This window comes from Panthera onca, chromosome D4 (assembly GCF_046562875.1).
Source record: "Panthera onca isolate mPanOnc1 chromosome D4, mPanOnc1 haplotype 2, whole genome shotgun sequence".
Taxonomy (NCBI): Eukaryota; Metazoa; Chordata; class Mammalia; order Carnivora; family Felidae; genus Panthera; species Panthera onca.
Genome location: NC_138351.1, coordinates 57,815,601 through 57,834,164, shown reverse-complemented (window position 1 = coordinate 57,834,164; position 18,564 = coordinate 57,815,601). Strand labels below are relative to the sequence as shown.

The 18,564-nt window shown below is 45.8% G+C and overlaps 1 protein-coding gene across 7 annotated transcripts in view; it reads right to left on the bottom strand.

Annotated features, from left to right (window-relative positions):
* Positions 1 to 869: 869 nt before the first annotated feature.
* Positions 870 to 18,564, bottom strand: part of UNC13B (unc-13 homolog B) — a 253,576-nt gene continuing 235,881 nt past the window's right edge. For 4 of the 7 annotated variants that reach the window (XM_060609385.3, XM_060609383.3, XM_060609384.3 and 1 more), the window contains 16 exons: positions 15,681 to 15,808; positions 14,959 to 15,044; positions 9,612 to 9,738; positions 9,264 to 9,360; positions 8,899 to 9,042; positions 8,499 to 8,576; positions 7,885 to 7,962; positions 7,554 to 7,642; positions 7,159 to 7,311; positions 6,918 to 7,041; positions 6,753 to 6,809; positions 6,484 to 6,564; positions 5,383 to 5,530; positions 2,882 to 2,974; positions 2,542 to 2,701; positions 870 to 2,377 (listed from right to left, as the gene is read on the bottom strand). In XM_060609385.3, the coding sequence (XP_060465368.3) occupies positions 2,092 to 2,377; positions 2,542 to 2,701; positions 2,882 to 2,974; positions 5,383 to 5,530; positions 6,484 to 6,564; positions 6,753 to 6,809; positions 6,918 to 7,041; positions 7,159 to 7,311; positions 7,554 to 7,642; positions 7,885 to 7,962; positions 8,499 to 8,576; positions 8,899 to 9,042; positions 9,264 to 9,360; positions 9,612 to 9,738; positions 14,959 to 15,044; positions 15,681 to 15,808 (1,929 nt within the window). In that variant the 3' untranslated portion in view covers positions 870 to 2,091. Of the gene's footprint in view, positions 2,378 to 2,541; positions 2,702 to 2,881; positions 2,975 to 3,799; positions 3,857 to 5,382; positions 5,531 to 6,483; positions 6,565 to 6,752; positions 6,810 to 6,917; positions 7,042 to 7,158; positions 7,312 to 7,553; positions 7,643 to 7,884; positions 7,963 to 8,498; positions 8,577 to 8,898; positions 9,043 to 9,263; positions 9,361 to 9,611; positions 9,739 to 14,958; positions 15,045 to 15,680; positions 15,809 to 18,564 lie in introns of all 7 variants that reach the window. The other 3 variants (XM_060609386.3, XM_060609382.3, XM_078436712.2) reach the window with 1 other exon arrangement.

Here is an 18,564-nt window from a genome sequence, read left to right as displayed (position 1 = left end):
GTAACTAAAGGCCACTACTTCACTTGTGGTACTGGGAAATGAGGTGAGACTGGATTCAACAGGCAAGTTTGAGGCAGAAATGATAGAGGGCAACTGGTTTGGGGAAAGAGAAGGAGGACGTTTAAAAATGACTGGGGAACTGAACTGCAAGGGTTTATTTAGCAAGCAAATGGAAGTGAGCTGGAAGACTGGAGTTAATCTGTCCTGTGCTCCCATTCAGCCCCCACCCCACAAGGGCTGAGAGACTAGGTGAGCGCTTTTCTTGCATAAGCTTCTGATTTCCAGACCAGGAGATCTCACTTATACCCTGTTTCCTCCCATATAGGAGACTTCTACTCCAGCTTTTCTTCTGGAATTTTCCCAAATGAAAGGCCAATGTGCACTCCTAGGCCTACTCCTCTGTCTGTACTGGCAGCCCCAGCCCTCTACCAATCTCCAGAGGCACACATCTCCCCAGAAGACCCTTACCTTGTCTTCACAACATGGACTAGTTTTCACTAGCGTATGTCATCTGCTACTCTTCTGGACCTTTTGCAGGGAGCTGATGCCCTGAATCCCATGACTCTGTTAACTGGATTGGTGGTCTCAGGTCCAGGCCAAGATGCTAGCCCATTACCTGCTTTACTGCGTGGTGCTTATCCAAAACTCCTTTAGGTCCCACCACTTGTGGGGTGGTGAGGAGGGAGGAGGCAGCGAAGGGCCAGGGGTACAAAATCTACCATTATACAGGATAGTCATTTCTACAGTTTTCCACACTTTAGCAGAATTACCAGACCCCAAAGGCTGCTATAAGATAATTTATTACACACTAGCCAAAAATGTCCTGTAACAATGGCACATACAATAATTAACAACAGCAAAGATGCTTAGTTTCTTGTTTCATGTAACGGCCAGCACAGCTATGGATAACACAGAGTCCTCAGGAGGTCCAGGAGGCTGCTACCAAGGGTATCCAAGAACCGTGTCACATCTCTGATGAAGGGTCTGAGAAGTCCATACAATCTCCTGAAAGAGTTCATCTCTGACCTCCCAGGAAATGTTGAAGCCCCCTCCATCCAGCCTGTACAGAGGAATCATAGTCCAAGTTCCCTCTGTAGGGTTGAACATCTGTGAGGGGAACAGCATCTGATCTAGATGAAAGGGAGGGAGGTCAAAGACTAGATTCTTTCTGCAAAGGGGAGGACAAACAGAAGGCAGTGGCCATAGGTGAAGAGGACTCTTTCTAGACTGGTTTCTACAATTTTTGGCTTTGTTCAGGGCCTACCCAAGAAGAAAATACAGCCCTCTCTCCTGGATCCTTCAACTATGCCTCAGGTACATACACAAAGGAATAGCCACTCATGTCTTGAAACATCACTGCTCCCTTTCCTATAGGAGTGAGGGAGGGGGACTCTTGGGCAGGTAGCCTGTGGTGCTTGGGTTCCAAAGAATATTCCTGCTCAGGGCTCTGAAGTTATCATGTGAACCTCATTCTACTCATGACATATAATTTGGAGAAAAGGATTAGCACAGGTCATTTCTAGAAGTTATCTTGTTCAGTTTCAAAGCCTTGTTTTCACAAAACAGGTGGATCCTGGTTTTAGACTGCTTGAGGGACAGTCTAAATTCTAATTTGTATGTTCCTGCCCTGGCATACTCCAATCCAGACTATAGGGCTCAGTGACAACTGTAGGCTCAACTGACTAGCTAACCAGGCACATGCTCCAGGCTCTCTAATGGTTCAACAAGAACCATTGTTCTTCTAATGGTTTATATGTATGGGTCTAACTGAATAAGGTGTGGCATGGAGAGGGGTAGAGATGGGATAGGGGGTGAAGGGGTGTCTACCAACAATAATGGCTGACACTCTCAGAAATGTCTGTTCTACCTCCCTATGCAGTAACCCTGACAGCCCAGCTCCTAGCACCACAGACGTGCTGGTCAGGGACTCCTGAGCCTTTCTGAGAAAATATTCTCACCACCCCAAATTTTTCCTTAAACTGAAGGAGTCAGCCTCTTGACTATGAGGACCCTAAGCTGGATATATAGTAATTCTCACTGGCCCTGATTTGTGAAACTGATGCCATCCAGTTGGCACAGGAACCTGGGTGCTCAGCTCCCCTCTTCCATGGAACGAGACTCCGATTTGAGCTTCACAAACTCCCGAGCCACTTCGTCATTGCTCCTCTGAGACAGAATCCGGAGAATAGTCATGCCTGTCTCATCCATGTGGATCTTCCGGCCCAAGGGGCACCAGCAAGCACAGCTTCCCTTGGCTGCCACATCCCTCAGAGGCATCACAGCTAGCCCCAGAACACGATCCTCCCGGGCAAAGCAGTAATCCTTCACACATATTTGCAACTCATAGGCTTCTGGCCCCTCTTCATTTCCCAGGAGGCTGTGAGCATAGGATGGGTGGAGGGAGGAGGCCAGAGCTGAAAGAGCCTTCAACTGAATTTTCCCCAGCCACCATCCAACCCATCCCTCTTCTCCCCTCTCAAGTCTTACCCCCCAGCTCACCCCCATCCCAGAATCCTGCAGGTTCCCCACCCTGTAACTCACAAGTGGAATGTCTCATTATACTTGGGAGCCCAGTTGTTGCTCTTCGACTTGGTTGTGAACTTCCTCTTCTTATCACTTTGGTGTGGGCCAACCATGGTCACTTCCACAAAGGGCCGGAACATACCTGCTGTCTGCCACTTGAGGTCATTGGCAGCCACCACTGCCCAAACAAGAGAAGCCTGTGAGGGATCCTACCAAGTGTTCCCAATTCTTGAGCCCTAGGTGGCATTCCCCTTGGAGGAAGGCTAAGTTAAAGGACTGGAATAAGCAGCCCCTGCCTTCAACTGATGAGGCCACTGCATAAGAAAAGGTCTGAGACCTGTAAGTCTGTGCCACTCACCTTTCACTGTGACCTTGTGCTCCCCAGTTCCAGGATGTGTAAACAAATCCACCTGAATAGAGATTTCTCCCACAGGATCATCCACACCAGACCCTGAAGGACAGATAGACAGTTGATCCCTCATTGGAGAACTCTAAGACATCAGGCCTAATTATCCCAGGTGAAACTGATGAGTTAGGAAGCCCACTTTACACCCTAGAGCATGAAGCAATCATCTAAAATAGCCATGGGGAAGTAAGCAATGGGAGAAGGGAAAGGAAGGGGATAAAGAATGAGGCTGTGTATTAAAGTACATTAGGCTAACAACATTTTAGGTGTAAGGTCTTCCAAAAATGCACAAGGAATCTGTCAGTTTCCCCAAACCTCTCCTATCTCCTAGGATGAAGAATTTTTCATTGAAAGGTACTGGAGGACAGTACTGCCACCCTCTATCTTTGTCTGGGAACTAAGTCCACCCTGTGGTGTCTCAATGGAACAATGTGGGTCCCTTCAAGCCAAAAGCAGCACCCTCCCACCTACCTTCAGAATCCTGAAGGTCACTGCTTGGGAGGCTGTCTTGCTCAGACTCTGTCCTACTCAAAACCTGGACCCCTCTACAAGCAACTTCCCAGGCCCAATCTCTAGCCAGTCTGTAGGCTCCCCTAAGCAGACATCTCACCAGAAATAAAACTTCTGCACCCCAGATAAAACTTCTTTATCCTAAGGTGGAAGGATGGGGGAATCCCAAGGACAGAACCATTATTAACCCCATCTCGGACTGTATTAATACATCACTCATCTCTGATACTTGGGACGGAGCTTCTGAACTTTGACACATGGCTCCCCTACAGCCAGCCTAAGAAGCTCATTCTAGTTCACAGGGGACAGGTGTTAGCCTATGTTAGATTCATGTGTGCAAGGTGTACAACATAAACATACCCTTTTCCGGCCGAATGTCCTCATTAGCAGTGAACCTAATACCTTTCCCATCATGCACTGAGTGAGGAAAGGCAAGTCAAGAGGTAGTAGCAGCAGTAGGATAGAAAAGAAGAACCAGTTAGAGGTCTAAGGAGTTAATAGCCATTCAAAGCAACTCTACACATTTTCTGGGGGAGTACAGAGATGAGGTGGAGAGGGAAATCAAACAGTTGAAGTCAGTGCCTGAATGCTCCAAATTAGACTTCATGGGTCAAGGATCAATGTAATCATGGGGAAAAGCAGAATATACATAGAGAAGGTATCTGAAATCAGCAGGGCAGGAAAGAGAGACATTGCAGGCTCTAATTTCTTGGCCTTAAATAATAAAGCAACGGGTATAAAAGGTACACACATCCATCTCGATCCTCCCCCTGCAGTCCCCACCTCTGCTCTTACCTCATATGTGCCCATTTCAGCCTTTCTTCATCTTTACATCTAGCCTAAAACTCAGTATATCTAAAAAGCCTTTTTGGATTAACTCAGATACTTCCCTGATGTTACAGGCCTTTCCATGTACAACTCTGTAAAAGATCTCCCTGTCCCCTTGAACAAGGCTCATAACTTCTTTCCTCCCTTTTCTTCCTATCCTGGACTTGAAATAAGAACAGATGTGGAAAATGGAGCAATACTGCAGGTCCTTTGTATCTTTTCACCTTCTATTAACTCTAGTCCAATGACTTGGATCCCACTTCCCCTCTAGGTCAGCTCTGTGCTCTGGATCAAAGGCTCAGTAAGGCCTAAGTCCTCCCATTCCCTCCATCAGGTTCTCTCCTCCAGGCAGCACACCTAAGTTTCCCAGAACAAGCAATAACAAATGTGCCTGAAAGTCTTTCCTGGGAGGGCCTGGCTCCTGGGTCAGGGTCAGAATTTCAGTCTGAACCATATCTATGTAGATGTGTTTTGTTATAGAGAGGCCTGCCTGGAGGCAGGGAGGGGTTCTGAGGACTAGAAGACACTGGGAGAAAACCAGCTGCCTAGTCCCTGTGCATTAGCATCACCCATGAGGCTGGATGGAGCATCATTTATGCACAGAGATCCATTATGCCCATGATCCACACCCTCCTTTCAACTGCTCCCATGGTTTGCCTCTCCTAGTTGTTGGTTTTGTTTTTTTTTTTTCCCCTCTCATCCACACTAGACAATCTATAAAGTCTTTTTTTGCTTCCTCCCCACCCGGACAGTTTCCAACAAGGCTCCCAAAACTATGAGTCTTCATGAGTGTTTCAACAACTTATTCTCAAGGCTTTCCGACAAATATTTCCTAACAGGGTATGCTCTTTGAGCCGAATGAACATGTGCTAGCCAGGCAATGTCTGGGAAAAGAATTGCAGGCCCATTTACCAGGTCCTTGTGATTCTCCTGTCTGGTATGGGTACAGTGTGGAAGTGAGTACTGGGGTCCCTCAAGAAATCCTGGGGTCTGAGTTTGACAGGCTCTCTTAAGAAGTACCTGGATCCTCCTTAAGGGCTGGAAAATTTTGACTCCCTAGAGGCAGAAGTGTATCAAGGAGGGGAAGATAGGGACCTAAAGCCCTTAGGCCTTACCCTGGGCAGTCTGTGAGCGAACAAAGGTTTTGATGAGCGTGTCTGTGGTCTGTGTGTACAGAGATAGGGCATAACGTAGGGACTGTAGATCTGGGCTCTTCTCCAGGAAAGTTTTCTTCAGCCCATTACCTCCTGCGTGAAAGTATTGCTGAAAGACAAAAGAATACCTGCTACAGCCCCATCCCCTTACACGGAGGCAGCTTTCCACACTGTCCTCAGAGAAATCACATCTGAGCAGAAGCTCAATGAAGATGCCAAAAAAGGATGATGAGGACGAGAAGCCATTAAATAAATAACAAGATGAGGAATACCATGTAGAGTCAGAATCTCTCAGGTGAAGTGTATTAGTTGGGTAGGAGCAGTAAGGGATGCCCACATTCCTGGATGTGAACTTTGAAGTATGGATCTATCTAGACAGGCAAAGATCTGGAATAGAGCATTTCAGGCAGAGAGAGTAGCAAAGTACTCTTTTATCCCTCCGAACCCTTAAAGAACGTTACACTTATGGCATACCTCTCCCAAATGCCCTGCATCACACTTCATATGTACCTGCCTTATTACAGCTTTACCAAATTATAAGCATCTTAAAGCTAGGAACTATATCTGATTCTCTCTGTATCCTTCATAGTGCATAGTACCATGTGCATAGGTTTCCCAGTTGAATGAATCAATGGGTACTAGGAAAAAAAAAAATCCTTTGGAAACCCAAATGAATGTATACGTAAGTGGAAGTGGGAACTTTCAGCCAGATGTGGGGTATTAGGATCTGGAAGATTAATTCCCAGTGGAAAATACTTAGGAATGGCAATGAAGAACTAAGTGAACTGAACTGTACTCAAAACCCAGGAATAAGTGCTCTGGGTCCATGGTAAGTCATCTGAGACCATACAGAATGGTCTGCTCCCAAGACCATTTTGGTTGCTCCCAAGCAGGAATATCAACATAGCAAAGAAAGAAACAGACATAAAAATCACTCCCTTCTGGATGTGGGGTGGCAAGAGCCCAAAGAACATCTAGTCTGACAGAGTAGAATGCCAATGCCAAGAGGTAGTATGACTGAGGTGGGGTAGTATGACTGTCTGGAGAAGGGGAAGGCTCCACCTTGATGGTGTCCAGAGCGAGGTCAAGGATGGCACACTGCTTCGGAGTGAGACTCCGTGTTTCCTCTCGAACCATGTGGTCCTGAAACCCCAGAGAAAGCAACAGCATCAGGACAACTTGGGGCTGTCATGAAAGTCTTTCTCCCACCTGCCAGCCCACAGTACATGTTCCTCTCATTCCTTTCCTCTTTAGTCTCCAAAGCTCACATTTCCTTCTTCCTGGCTCCCACTCACCCCCCAGCCTCAGAAGACTCCATCCATCCACAGTACCTTGAGTTTGGAAAGATTGCTCAGCTCCTTGGCAGCAGTGAAGATCAGCTGGGTGCCCTGGGCAGAAAAGAGATCAGTCAAAAGCAGAGGACTCCAAACTCAATCAGGAAGTGTGGAGCAAGATAGGGGAGACAGCAGGAGGAAGTGGAAGGGGAGTGTCCTTACCGTCTGGTCAGTGAGTGGGGGCAGAACAATCATCCTTTCCATTGTGTTCATTACCACCCGCCAGAGCTCCTTCAGTACACGCTTCAGGACTGTCTTCTCACACACAGTGGCAAAAAGTGTGAGGCTGTAGACCCACGTAACAGGTAAGACTGAGAGTTTGAGAGACACCCCTCCCCAAGAGGCTTTTCGGATTGCCTCTGCCTTGCTTGTCCCAAAGGACAGTCCTAAGTGCTGTACTCACTTGCCATCCAGGAAGTCCATGAGAGGCCGGAGCACACTATCTGCATCCTGAGCCACTGAGGCCCTGGCGCTGGGGGATGCATTCCCTGGGCCCCGCACCTGGCCCAGGATGTCAGCCATTTGTCGAACACACTCATCAATCCGCACCTGAAAACTATACATGTGCCCACAGTGCAGCCCTCCCCTGCCCAAAGACACATTGACCTTGGAGCAACACCAGCTATTCCGTCCCACTCCAGCACACTCTGGTGCAGCTCCAGCAGGGACAGCCAACAGGAGAAGTGGGAAGATCCACACACCTACAGCTGGATGGATGGATGGGTGTGGGGCAGGAGTTCTGGGATTGGCCAGGGACCAGATCTCGCTCCGAGGGCTGTGTGTTTTGGGGCCACTTACCTGTTTCCAAATACCATGCTGAGCTCATCCAGAACCGTATTCAGTTTCACCTGAAGCTCCTTCAAACTGTCTGCAGCTTCAGGATCCAACTGTATCCACAGAAGGTGTGTTTGGCTAAGCTGATTTTCATACCCTTTTCCTCCCTCCTGTGCCCCTAACTCCTCCCTCATAGAGCCTTTATCCCAATTCCTACTCAAATCCCTCAGCTTAAAGCAGCCCAGATCCTAAGCTAAATTCCTGGCCTATACCTGGTGAGGAGAGGGTAGAGATCTATGGCCAGAACGCTCAGGAACAAAGGTAAAGTGCAGCAACCCCACACCCCGAGACCTACCTCCTTGCCTCCCATGGCCTCAAACATTTTCTCCAGCTGGACCCTCAGTTGCTGCATGTTGTTCATCAGGATGCAAGGCTTTGGGGACAGATGGAGGTGTTGAGTCTTGACTGCTTTCAGCACAGGACCTATCAGCCTAGGGTACCTCTCTCATACTACTCCAAAAGCCACAGGGAATTTACAACACATAACCAAATACCGCTCTTCCTTCCTAATCACTGAGATGTGGAACCAATTCAGATAATTCTCCTTGAATGAAGACCAGAAGCAAATGTTTCTGTTTTTAAACCAGGTGGTGGGCCTCAGGTATTCATGGCATCATCCTTTATTAACTTTCTGTCTTAAGAGATTTTTTGCTGCTGCTGTTGTTGTTGTTAAAAAAGAAAGACTAAGTAAAGATCTAGCTTAGTAGAAGATAAAGTACCAAATAGAGGCTCAGAGGAATTCCTAGTCAAGTTCTTCTTCTTATGTGGCATAATCTCAAGCAAAGCCCTACTAGGAACCAAAAGTCAGGAGTATCATCCCCACCCTCAGCTCTGAGGATAGCCTTAAAAGCAAGGAGGATTCAAATGTCTTCCATTCTCTTCTCTAGGGTCCCAGGGCCTGACCCTCACCATTTTCTCCTTTTTGCAATAATCTGGGAAGCTCTTTGATAAGATGTCTGCATACTGCATCAGCACCTTCCCGATGGTCTGAAAGAAGAGGAGAAAAGGAAAGGAGTGGGAACCCTTAGCTCTCCCCACAGGGATCTTGCCTGAGGTCATATCCCTCATCCCAGAACAGTAACAAAAGGAAGGTAGAAGGGAATCTCACAATAAGGGGACAAAGCTTCCTCTCAACCCCAGAACAGCACCAAGACAAACTCCCAGTGTGCCCCAGACACAAGCAAATGAGAAGGGGGTAATGCCAGAGTTCCCCTGAAGGACATCACAGAGAGGAACTGTGCTTGGGCCTGTGACAAGGCCATGAGTCTGGTAGTGACAAATGGAAAGGAGAAGGGAGAGTCATGGTCACCTTAGCAAATCTCCTCATGTAGTGGGCTAGGATGTTGGGGTCTGGGCATTCCAGCTTCCGGATGATCTCAAAGCTCTGGTTGAGCTGTGTGAAGACGTCCACCACAGAGCAAGAAAAGAGTGCATGCTCTGATGTCTGCTGGAACTAAGGAAGGCCAACAACAGGATCATCATCTTCAGCCACTACCTTTTCCCAAGTGTGCAGGGCTCAAAAGGACTCTGCCCAGTAGGAGTGGCTCTTTGGCCCTCAAAAGCCCTCCCTATGAATTCCACAGGGCAAGGAACTAAAGCCCTGGAACTTTTGCTGATAGCTAATTGCTGGGAGACCTGGCCTGACCCATGGTGCAGTCCAAGCTTCCAACTTACCCCATCCTTCTTATCTCGTTCCAGGGCCCCACGTAGGAATTCCAGGGACACATCTTCATTCTCATCCAGCCACTGCAGGACAAACTGCTCAAACCACCTGCAGCCAGGCAGGAGAATTGGGGGTTGGAGCAAGTGGTTGGCCAATGCCATGTGCCTAACAGCTACCCCAGACTCGGGTCTTCTGGTAAGTAGGGCATGGTTTGATGCTTTTCTCTTTCTACAACAGAGCCCAGAACTGGCAGTCTCAAGACTGGCTTACTGAACTGAATTGAAGACAATAGTCCTGCCCACCCCTAAAATGGAGGGGCCCCCTTCCCTTCCCTCTGTAGTGCCCGCATGATGACTCACACTGGGTACTCAGGCACCTGCCCCTGGAGGGCAGGCAGATCTCGCACGTATTCATTGTGGAGCCACTTCACCTTGAAGTGTAGGTTCATGTAGTCAGCACTCTTACACAGCCGGTCTTTCTCATGCTCTAGTGGTGGGGAAGGAGGCTGGGGTCAGGTCCCAGCAGTAGGAGCCATGGTTCCTGAACTTTCCCAAAGAAGCAGATCCGGTTGGGCCGCTCTATCAGATGTCTTAGAACAAGGGTGACTCCCAATAACTTCCTTACAACCATTTCCCCCAACCAGTACTCTGCTCTCCAAGAGCCTGGCCTAAATCTTCCTTTAGAGACTAAGCCAGACTCCCAGATAAGGCCTACAGTCTTCTAGCTGCTTTAGCTTTTGGAAGTGTCAACTGAGTAAATGGCCCCTGGTAAAGAAGGCCAGAGGGTGCTAATGTTGATTAGTGAGGAGACTGCCCAGGACTAGAGCAGGATGGAAGTTTCCTAGGACTTCACTGATCCTAATAGCTGGGCCATTCCCTCAGATGGGCTTAGATGCAGAGATGAATAGCTATACATGGTATGAATGGGTCATTGACAACTACACAGAGACAGGGAAAACCAAATTGGGCCCACTTTGATAGAAAGAGCAGCTGAACAGCCAGAGTATAACAGCATCTTGAAGTAAACTGAAGGGCCCCGGAGCACAGCTGAGAGACTGAGAAAATGAACTCTCAAAGAAGTATGCAAATAAGAAGAGTCAGTTTGGAAACCGTGGAAACACAGCCAGATGAAAGGGCTATCATGATGCAGAAAATGGGATGCTTATTATGGACTTTTAAGGTCATCTAGCTGGATCTCCAGAGTCTTCTGGAAAATCCAGGACAAACATCTCCCATAGCTTGCCCAGAATGTCTGGAGCACTGGCAACAACCACAGGTTCTCTTCATCCACCCCCTTTATAGATAAAGCATTAATCTGAATAATAAAAGCCTTATATATAACATAATGGTAAAAACAGCCAACTGGGGAAGAGTACTGAGCAATAGAGAAAAAAAGGGCTCAGGGTCCTTGTGAACTCTACTGCTCAACTTTGAGTTGCTATGGGTGATGCTCTTCCATGTCAAGGCAGAAATCCAGTCTGGGGCAGTTGGCGCTTGTGAATTAGTACAACACACACTCAAGGAAGAAATGGGAAGCTGGGATTCAGTCTCAAAAGGCCCCCAGTCCCAGGAAATTTCATCTCCTGGTACAGCAGGTAGCACCACCTCCAGGACATCAGAGAGACTTCTCAGGGCTTGTCCCTTTGCTTTGCACCCACACTCTGCTGTCCTTAAACCAGTCCATGAACCTGGAAACATCAAAAGGCACCAGGAAGAGGGCTCTCCTTCCTTTATGTTCAGTAACCCACTAGAAGTGGAGGCAGAGCTGCTCCATCACTCCAAACCTCCCTAACTGCTTTCTTATAGAGACCAAGGTACTATATTTATTTAACTACCACTTTCTCTGTCAACCCATTATCTGTACTCTGGTCCCAAACCCCAATTTTTATATTAACTTCTGTGGTATGAAAACAGGATGACTGGTAAAATGCTGGTTACGCTTTATTCTAACAAGTCCCACGGAGTCCTGCTCCAATAAAGTTGCTCGAGGTTGTTGTTGGGAGGTAGAAGTATGGGGGTGGTTAATCTTTCAAAATGGACAATCAAGTCTCTAAACCTTCTCCTGCCCCTGATTTCCACATTCCTCTCTCCATTCATTCATCTTTCATCTTTGAAGAGTTCTTTCAACCTCATGATTTCACTTATCCAGCTTGCTGGTATCTCCCCCAAATCTCTCTTTGGTTCTGATAATGTCTGCATAAGGCTTTGATGGAGCATCTCACTTTGCCAGGATTTAACTCTAGCCCCCATCTTTCAGCATCTAAAATCTCTGGCTGAACTTTAACAGAGTATACATACTAATCATAGCCTCTTGTTCAATGCTGAGCTTCATCCTCAAGTCTTCCTTCCTCCTCTTGATTCACATCCAGTTAAATCACCAGTCCCTGCTGATTTTACCTCCAAAATTTCTCTGGAATCTAACCATTTCTTTTACACAGTCACTTGCCTAAGTCTTGTTACCACCATTTCTGACCTGGATTACTACAATAGCCTCCAACTTGGTCCTTCCTCCTCCAATACAATTTCTTTATTTTCTTTTTAAAAAATTTTTAATGTTTATTTAAATTTAACAAATTTTAAACTTTTTAGTTGTTTATTTATTTTTGAGAGAGAGAGGGAGTGTGAGCAGGAGAAGGAGACACAGAATACAAAACAGGCTCCAGGCTCTGAGCTGTCAGCACAGAGCCCCAAGCAGGGCTCAAACCCACAAAGGGCGAGATCATGACCTGAGCCCAAGTCAGAGACTCAACCTCAACCGACTAAGTCCCCCAGGCGCCCCTCCTCCAACCCACTTTCCATACAACAGCCAGCGTGAGTGGCCTTTCTACCTTATAAACCTGATCATGTGAACCCCTTAACAAAGGATTGCTATTCACTGGCTCCAAACTGCCTTAGGATAAGTCCAAAAGCTTAAACATGGCTTACCACCTCCTTTATGACCTGGCTCTGTCCTACTTTTCTATTTTGATGTCCTATTTATCTCTTCCCCTCACTCTAACGTGCTAGTCACACCGAACTACTCCTTTCAGTTTCCCAAACATTACAGCTTTCTAGACCACACATCTCTGAACGTACTGTATCCTCTTCCTAAAATGTTCTGTGTCTCCCTTTCCCATCACTACACCTCCCCTCCCCACTGGCTAAGTCCTACCATCCTTCAGGTTTCAGTTTGTGTATCACCTCCTCCAGGAAGCCTTCCTAGATCCTTTTCTCAGGTTCTCCTAGAAGTCTTCCCGGGTGTGGATTACACTGCTCTCCTCTCAGCACCCTATGCTTATTCCCTTCGTGGCTCTTAGAACTTTAAACCATAACTGCCAATTTTTATGTCTGTTGTCTAGAATAGTATGTGAGCTTCTCAAGGGGCTGGGCTTATGCCTCATTCATCTCATTGGGGTTCCAACAATTAGCACAGTGCCTGGCACAAAGAAAATACTCAACAAGAATTTGGTTAATGGGCTGGGGATCTATTGCAAAGGGGCAAGAAGAAACTTTCTGTTCTATATTTTAATTGGGGTAGTGGTTATACAGGTGTGTTTATTTGTCAAAACTAATCAAATTATGCTCTTAAAGTGTTTTTTATTTTATGTATGTAAATTATACATTTGCATGTATAATGTAAATGTATAAGGGTGGAGGGGCGCCTGGGTGGCTCAGTTGGTTAAGCATCCGACTGTTAATTTCGGGTCAGGTCATGATCTCATGGTTTGTGGAATCAAGCCCTGAGTTGGGAATTCTCGCTCTTGAGATTCTCTCTCTCCCGCTCTTTCTGCACCTCCTCCACTCAGGTGCATGTGTGCACGCACCCTCTCTAATAAAATTTTTAAAAATGGGTGAATGGTAGCATTTTCACAGTCAGAGTTAACACTATCCTTTTATCATCCAGGTCTCCAAACTCCTACCCTTCTCTTGCCCTCCACATTCTGACAATTATGAATTCCTATTACAACCTCCTTCCAGGAGCTATCAAAACGCATTCTTCCCTCTTCAATTCTCTGCTCTAACCTCAGCCCCATCCCCTCAGCCCTAAATTATTACAATATTATCTGCAGTCCCTGTTTCTCGTCTCTCCTTGTTCCACCTGCCCCCATTTTCCACTAAGGTGAAATCTTATAAAAATACTACTTTGCTTACACCGCATCTCTGCTCATGAGCCTATAATGGTTTCTTACTGTCCTTAACAAGATTTATTCAGTGCTGAGTAAATGCCATGCAGTATGCTAAGTATATTAATATGTCTCAGTTTATCAGCTCAGTGAAATAGATGCTATTATCACTCCCATTTTTATGGATGAGAAAATGTGAGCTCATAAAAACTGGTCTAAGAACACACTGCTGATTAGGTGGTGAAATTGAGATTTGAAACCAGGTCAACTTTCTTTCTTTTAGAGCAGTTTTCAATTCTTTTGTGTTTGTTGCAAACATTAGCAGAACTCCCCTTTAAAAAGAAGTCTTACCTAGAATCTCATATAAGATTGATAAAAAGCAGAATTGACTTAACTAGCACCGGGTAAAAAGCCTGGAGCCCAGCACCCTTCTCCCCCTGCCCCAGTTTTCCCTTTTCACTTAGCTCCTAAGATACCTTTGTTTGAAAACCTCTGTCCTACCTCATACTATCTTTGTGAACCTGACTTGCTTTTCACAGGTACTTCTTTTTTTCCCCTCAAAACCCACCAGAGCTGGATTCTTTAAGAACTGGGACTATACTCACCCCCATCAGGCTTGCTAAGTGCTGCCTGGAGAAGGACAAGTGACTTCCTCACTGACATGAAAGGCTAAGGCCTAGGCTACCACCCCAGACTTGACCCAATGTGGGCAAGAGGCAGCCATTGCTCTGGGGCAGAATTCCAGAATGTGCATGTACAGACTGTGGCTGTCTCAAACTTAAACACTGATCTTCAAGGTTTCTTTCAACCTCAAAACTTACTGCTTTTAAACCTCAAAAGTTTAGGTCTGAGGGTTACCCACAGTCTGGCCACGCCACCAGAATAACAGATCCAGACTCTGCTTTGTCCTTGCCGCCAGGCTGCTCCCCTTTTTTTCTAAGTCAATTCACACAGACTGAGGATACAGACTAACATATATAAACAGATGGGAAAGGCAGCTTAATAAGTGAACACCGAAGGGTACAAATGGGAAGGCTGGACACAAGCAGACAGTGATATCTTTGTGGACCAAAGTAAGAAATAAGCTGAATGAACAAGATCAATAATAATTTGTCCATCACACTACTTTATAGGAGAAGCGAGGGAAGTATCATCTTTTTGGCTCTGTCATGCCAATCCAAAATAGCTTTTAAGGAAAGCCATGCTAGGCAGCCTCCGGTAAGACAAAATAATCCTATCTGTGTATTTAAGGTTCTGTGATTCTTTAAAACTGTAAAGATAAACTTCATACGACCATTCATACCCCAATGAGTGGGCCACTTGAGTATCCAGCATGGGAAGAGTTGCTCTCTGGGCTGGGGAACGTCTTAAACAGGCACGTGTTCTAAAGCTGGAAGGGGGAGTCCACATCCACACAGCCATTTCCATTATTACCTTGGCTGAACCTTTGCCTACCCAAGGACTCCTGAGGCCTATGCCTAGAATCCCTCTAATTTCTCTGTACCATTCACCCAGAACTTATAGTTGTCTGGGAGAAGAAAGGGACAGCAAACAAGGTGGTTGGGCAAGGAGCCTATAGACCACTGCTTTGGGCACACCCTTACCCTCCAGTGCATATTTCATGTCTTGGGCAAAGAGCTGCCACATCACTTCTGCGCTGACTTTTCCCACATTCAACTCCTGAGGAAACCTGGATGATGGAAGAAGACACAGTCAGAGAACAAAGCAAGAGCTATTTGATTTGACTGATTCCAAAGCTAACATGCCTAATTTCTTGGAGGTCAGATTGAAGAGAGGAGAAGCCTAGGAAACAGGGCTAGGTTCAATCTGGAGAAAAGGGACCCAGGAGCCAGTGGAAGGACAAGTGGGGGCAGAGAATTCCCTCAAGTAAGGTGGGCCCAGGGGAGAGGATGCCCAGAAGGCAGGGATTTGAGACCCAGAGAAGTATTGAGTCTAGAAGGCAGGCCCAGGCTAAAGAAGATGGAGGAGAAAGTGCGAGGGGGTGGACGTAGAAAGCCCACTTTATTCACAGTGGACAGACACATACACACATGGTCTCTGGATCCCCTAGGACTCCTATGGCAGCCATTCCCAGGGGCCTCTCACTCCAGGGAGGCTGGCTCAGTCTGGGCAGGGCCCCCCATTATGTTTCCACACCTGTCTCCAGAAACAGTTACTCAGACAGATACAAGGGACAGAGGGACAGACGGATGTACAGGAGGAAGAGGTGGCACTGCAAACACACAGAGATAGGAAAGAAAGAGGCTGTTAGACAGATGGACAAGCCAACCACCAACCACACAGGGCCAAGTGGGTTGATACGCACTGGTTCAGAACGAGTGTGTAGGAATTCTTATCTTCCTCTATGATTGACACAATGAGTGTGATGAGTTTGGGCCAAAAATCCAGGTTCCGAATGCTGGGTCCTTGTTCCTCTGGAGGTAGCTCCTGTTTCTTGTTGCAGGGGAGACGGTGAGAATCAGAGTAGAATGTGCAGAATGTCTCCAATCTTCCTCTTTCTCTTCCCTCCCCACACCCCTCTTCTAGAATCAGGTACCCTTCCTCTTCTAAGCCTGTCTTCCACAAGACTGCCCATGTTCTGTTAGAAGGGTGACTGTTGGGAGGTCCTTATACACAAAGAGTCCATCCCAGAGAACTTCTCCAGCTCCAGGGCACTGATGTGATAAGCTTGGTCAGTCTAAAGGACATAAGGATGCCTGTTCCCATTCTTCATTCTCTCAGTAGCTATGAGTATGGTGACTCTTTGGCCAAAGTAAGTTGCCCCTCCAGCCTTACTAAGTAGGTCTAGTTCAACATGACCCCCTTTGGCAGTCTCCTCTGACACCTTCCCTACATCATCACACACACGTACACATTACAAGCTCTGAGAAGCTCCTTTAAGTTCTGCAGGAGCTACTGAACAGACCTAGTATGAAAGTGGGTCTAACCTTCAGGTGGTTAAGGACTTCCCTTAACCTCATGAATGCTATTAGGAGGACGAACTGTATCTAGGAAGCTCTTCTCCTAGCAGTATAAGAAAAGGTCTTGGGGAACCAAGAATACTCAATGGGGATAAGACACTCTCTCCAATAAATGCTGTTAGGATAAATGGATATTCAGATGCAAAAGAATGAAACTGGACCCCTATCTTCTACCACTCAACAAGAGTTAACTCAAATGGATTAAGGACTTAAATATAAGACTTGAAACCATAAAACTCCCAGAAGAAAACATAAGGAAAAAGTTCCTTGACAATGGTCTTGGCAATGAATTTTTGGGTATGACACCAAAAGTACAAACATCAAAAGCAAAAATCAACAACTGGAGGGGTGCCTAGGTGGCTCAGTCAGTTAAGCATCTGATCTTGATTTTGGCTTAGATCATGATCTCAAGATTCATGAGAAAAGGGACCCAGGAACCAGTGGAAGGACTGGCTGCCAGCACAGAGGCTGCTTGGGATTCTCTCTGCCCCTCTCTCTCTCTCTCTGCCCCTCCCCCCACTTGCTCTCTTTCTCAAAATAAACAAACTTTAAAAAATATAAATAAAATATATATTTTTTTAAAAAATCAACAAATGGGACTACATCAAACTGAAATGTCCTGTAGAGCAAAAGAAACAAAATGCAACGGCAACCTATAGAATGAGAGAAAATATTTGTAAACCATATATCTGATATAGAATTAATACCCAAAATATAAAGAATTCATATAATTCATCAATAGCAAAAAAGCAATCTGATTAAAAATAGGTAGAAGACTTGAATAGGCATTTCTCCAAAGAAGACATACAAATGCCCAGCAAGTAGAAGAAGAAGTATTCAATATCACTAAACATCTCGGAAATGCAAATAAAACTACAAAGAGATGTCACCTCATACCTGTTACAATGAATATCACCAAAAAGAGATAACAAATGCTGGCCAAGATATGGAGAAAAGGGAATCCTGGTGTACTGTTGGCAGGAATGTAAACTGGTATAGGCACTATGGAAAACCGTTTGGAGGTTCCTCAAAAAAGGAAAAAGAAAACTACTCTATGATCCAGCAATCCCACTTCTATGTATATATTCAAAGGAAATGAAATGACTATCTCAAAGAGATATCTGTACCTCCATGTTTATCGTAGCATCATTCACAATAGCCAAGACATGGAAACAAACTAAGTGTCCATCAGCGGATGAATAAAGAAAATGTGCGGGGTGCCTGGGTGGCTCAGTCAGTTAAGTGTCCAACTCTTGGTTTTGGCTGTCATTTTCCCACAGTTTTGTGAATTTGAGCCCCACATTGAGTCTCTGCTTGGGATTTCTGTCTCCGTCTCTCTCTGCCCTTTCCATCCTCGGGCTGTCTCTGTCTCTCTCAAAATAAACAAATTTTTTTAAAAGTTAAAAAAATGTGGTATGTAACTATAATGGATTATTACTCCGCCATAAAAAAGGAAATCCCAGGAGCACCTGGGTGGCTCAGTCAGTTGAGCATCTGACTTCAGCTCAGGTCATGATCTCACAGCTCATGAGTTCAAGCCCCACATTGCCCTTTCTGCTGTCAGCGCGGAGCCCACTTCGGATCCTCTGTCCCCTTCTTTCTCTACCCTTCCCCTGCTTGCATGATCTCTCTCAGAAATAAACATTTAAAAAATTTAGAAAAAAAGTAAATCCTGTCATGTGCAACAACATGATGGATCTTGAGGACATTATGCTAAATAAGTCAGAGAAAGACAAATACTATATAACCTCACTTATATGTAAAATCTAAAAACATCCAACCCATAGAAACAGAGTTAGAATAGTGTTTGGCAGGAGATGAGGGGTAGGGGAAATGGGGAGATGGTGGTCAATGGACACAAACTTTTAGTTAAGATGAGTAAGTTCTGGCGATCTAAGGTACATACAGCACGGTTGACTACAGCTAACAATACTGTACTACATGGAAAGATGCTATGAAGAGTAGAGCTTTAATGTTCTTACCATAACCACAACAAAAAAATGACAATTATGTGAGGTGAAGGCCTGAGTTAAACATTTCATGATATACACTTGTATCAAATCATCACATTGCACATCTTAACCTACACAATGTTATACGTCAATTATACCCCAGTAAAGCTGGGGGACAAAAAAGGACTGGATTGGGAAGAAGTAAAGAAATACAATGGTGAATTTCAGCAAAGGAGAAGCAACTCTACATTCAGACCACAGACAGGACAAGTAGGGG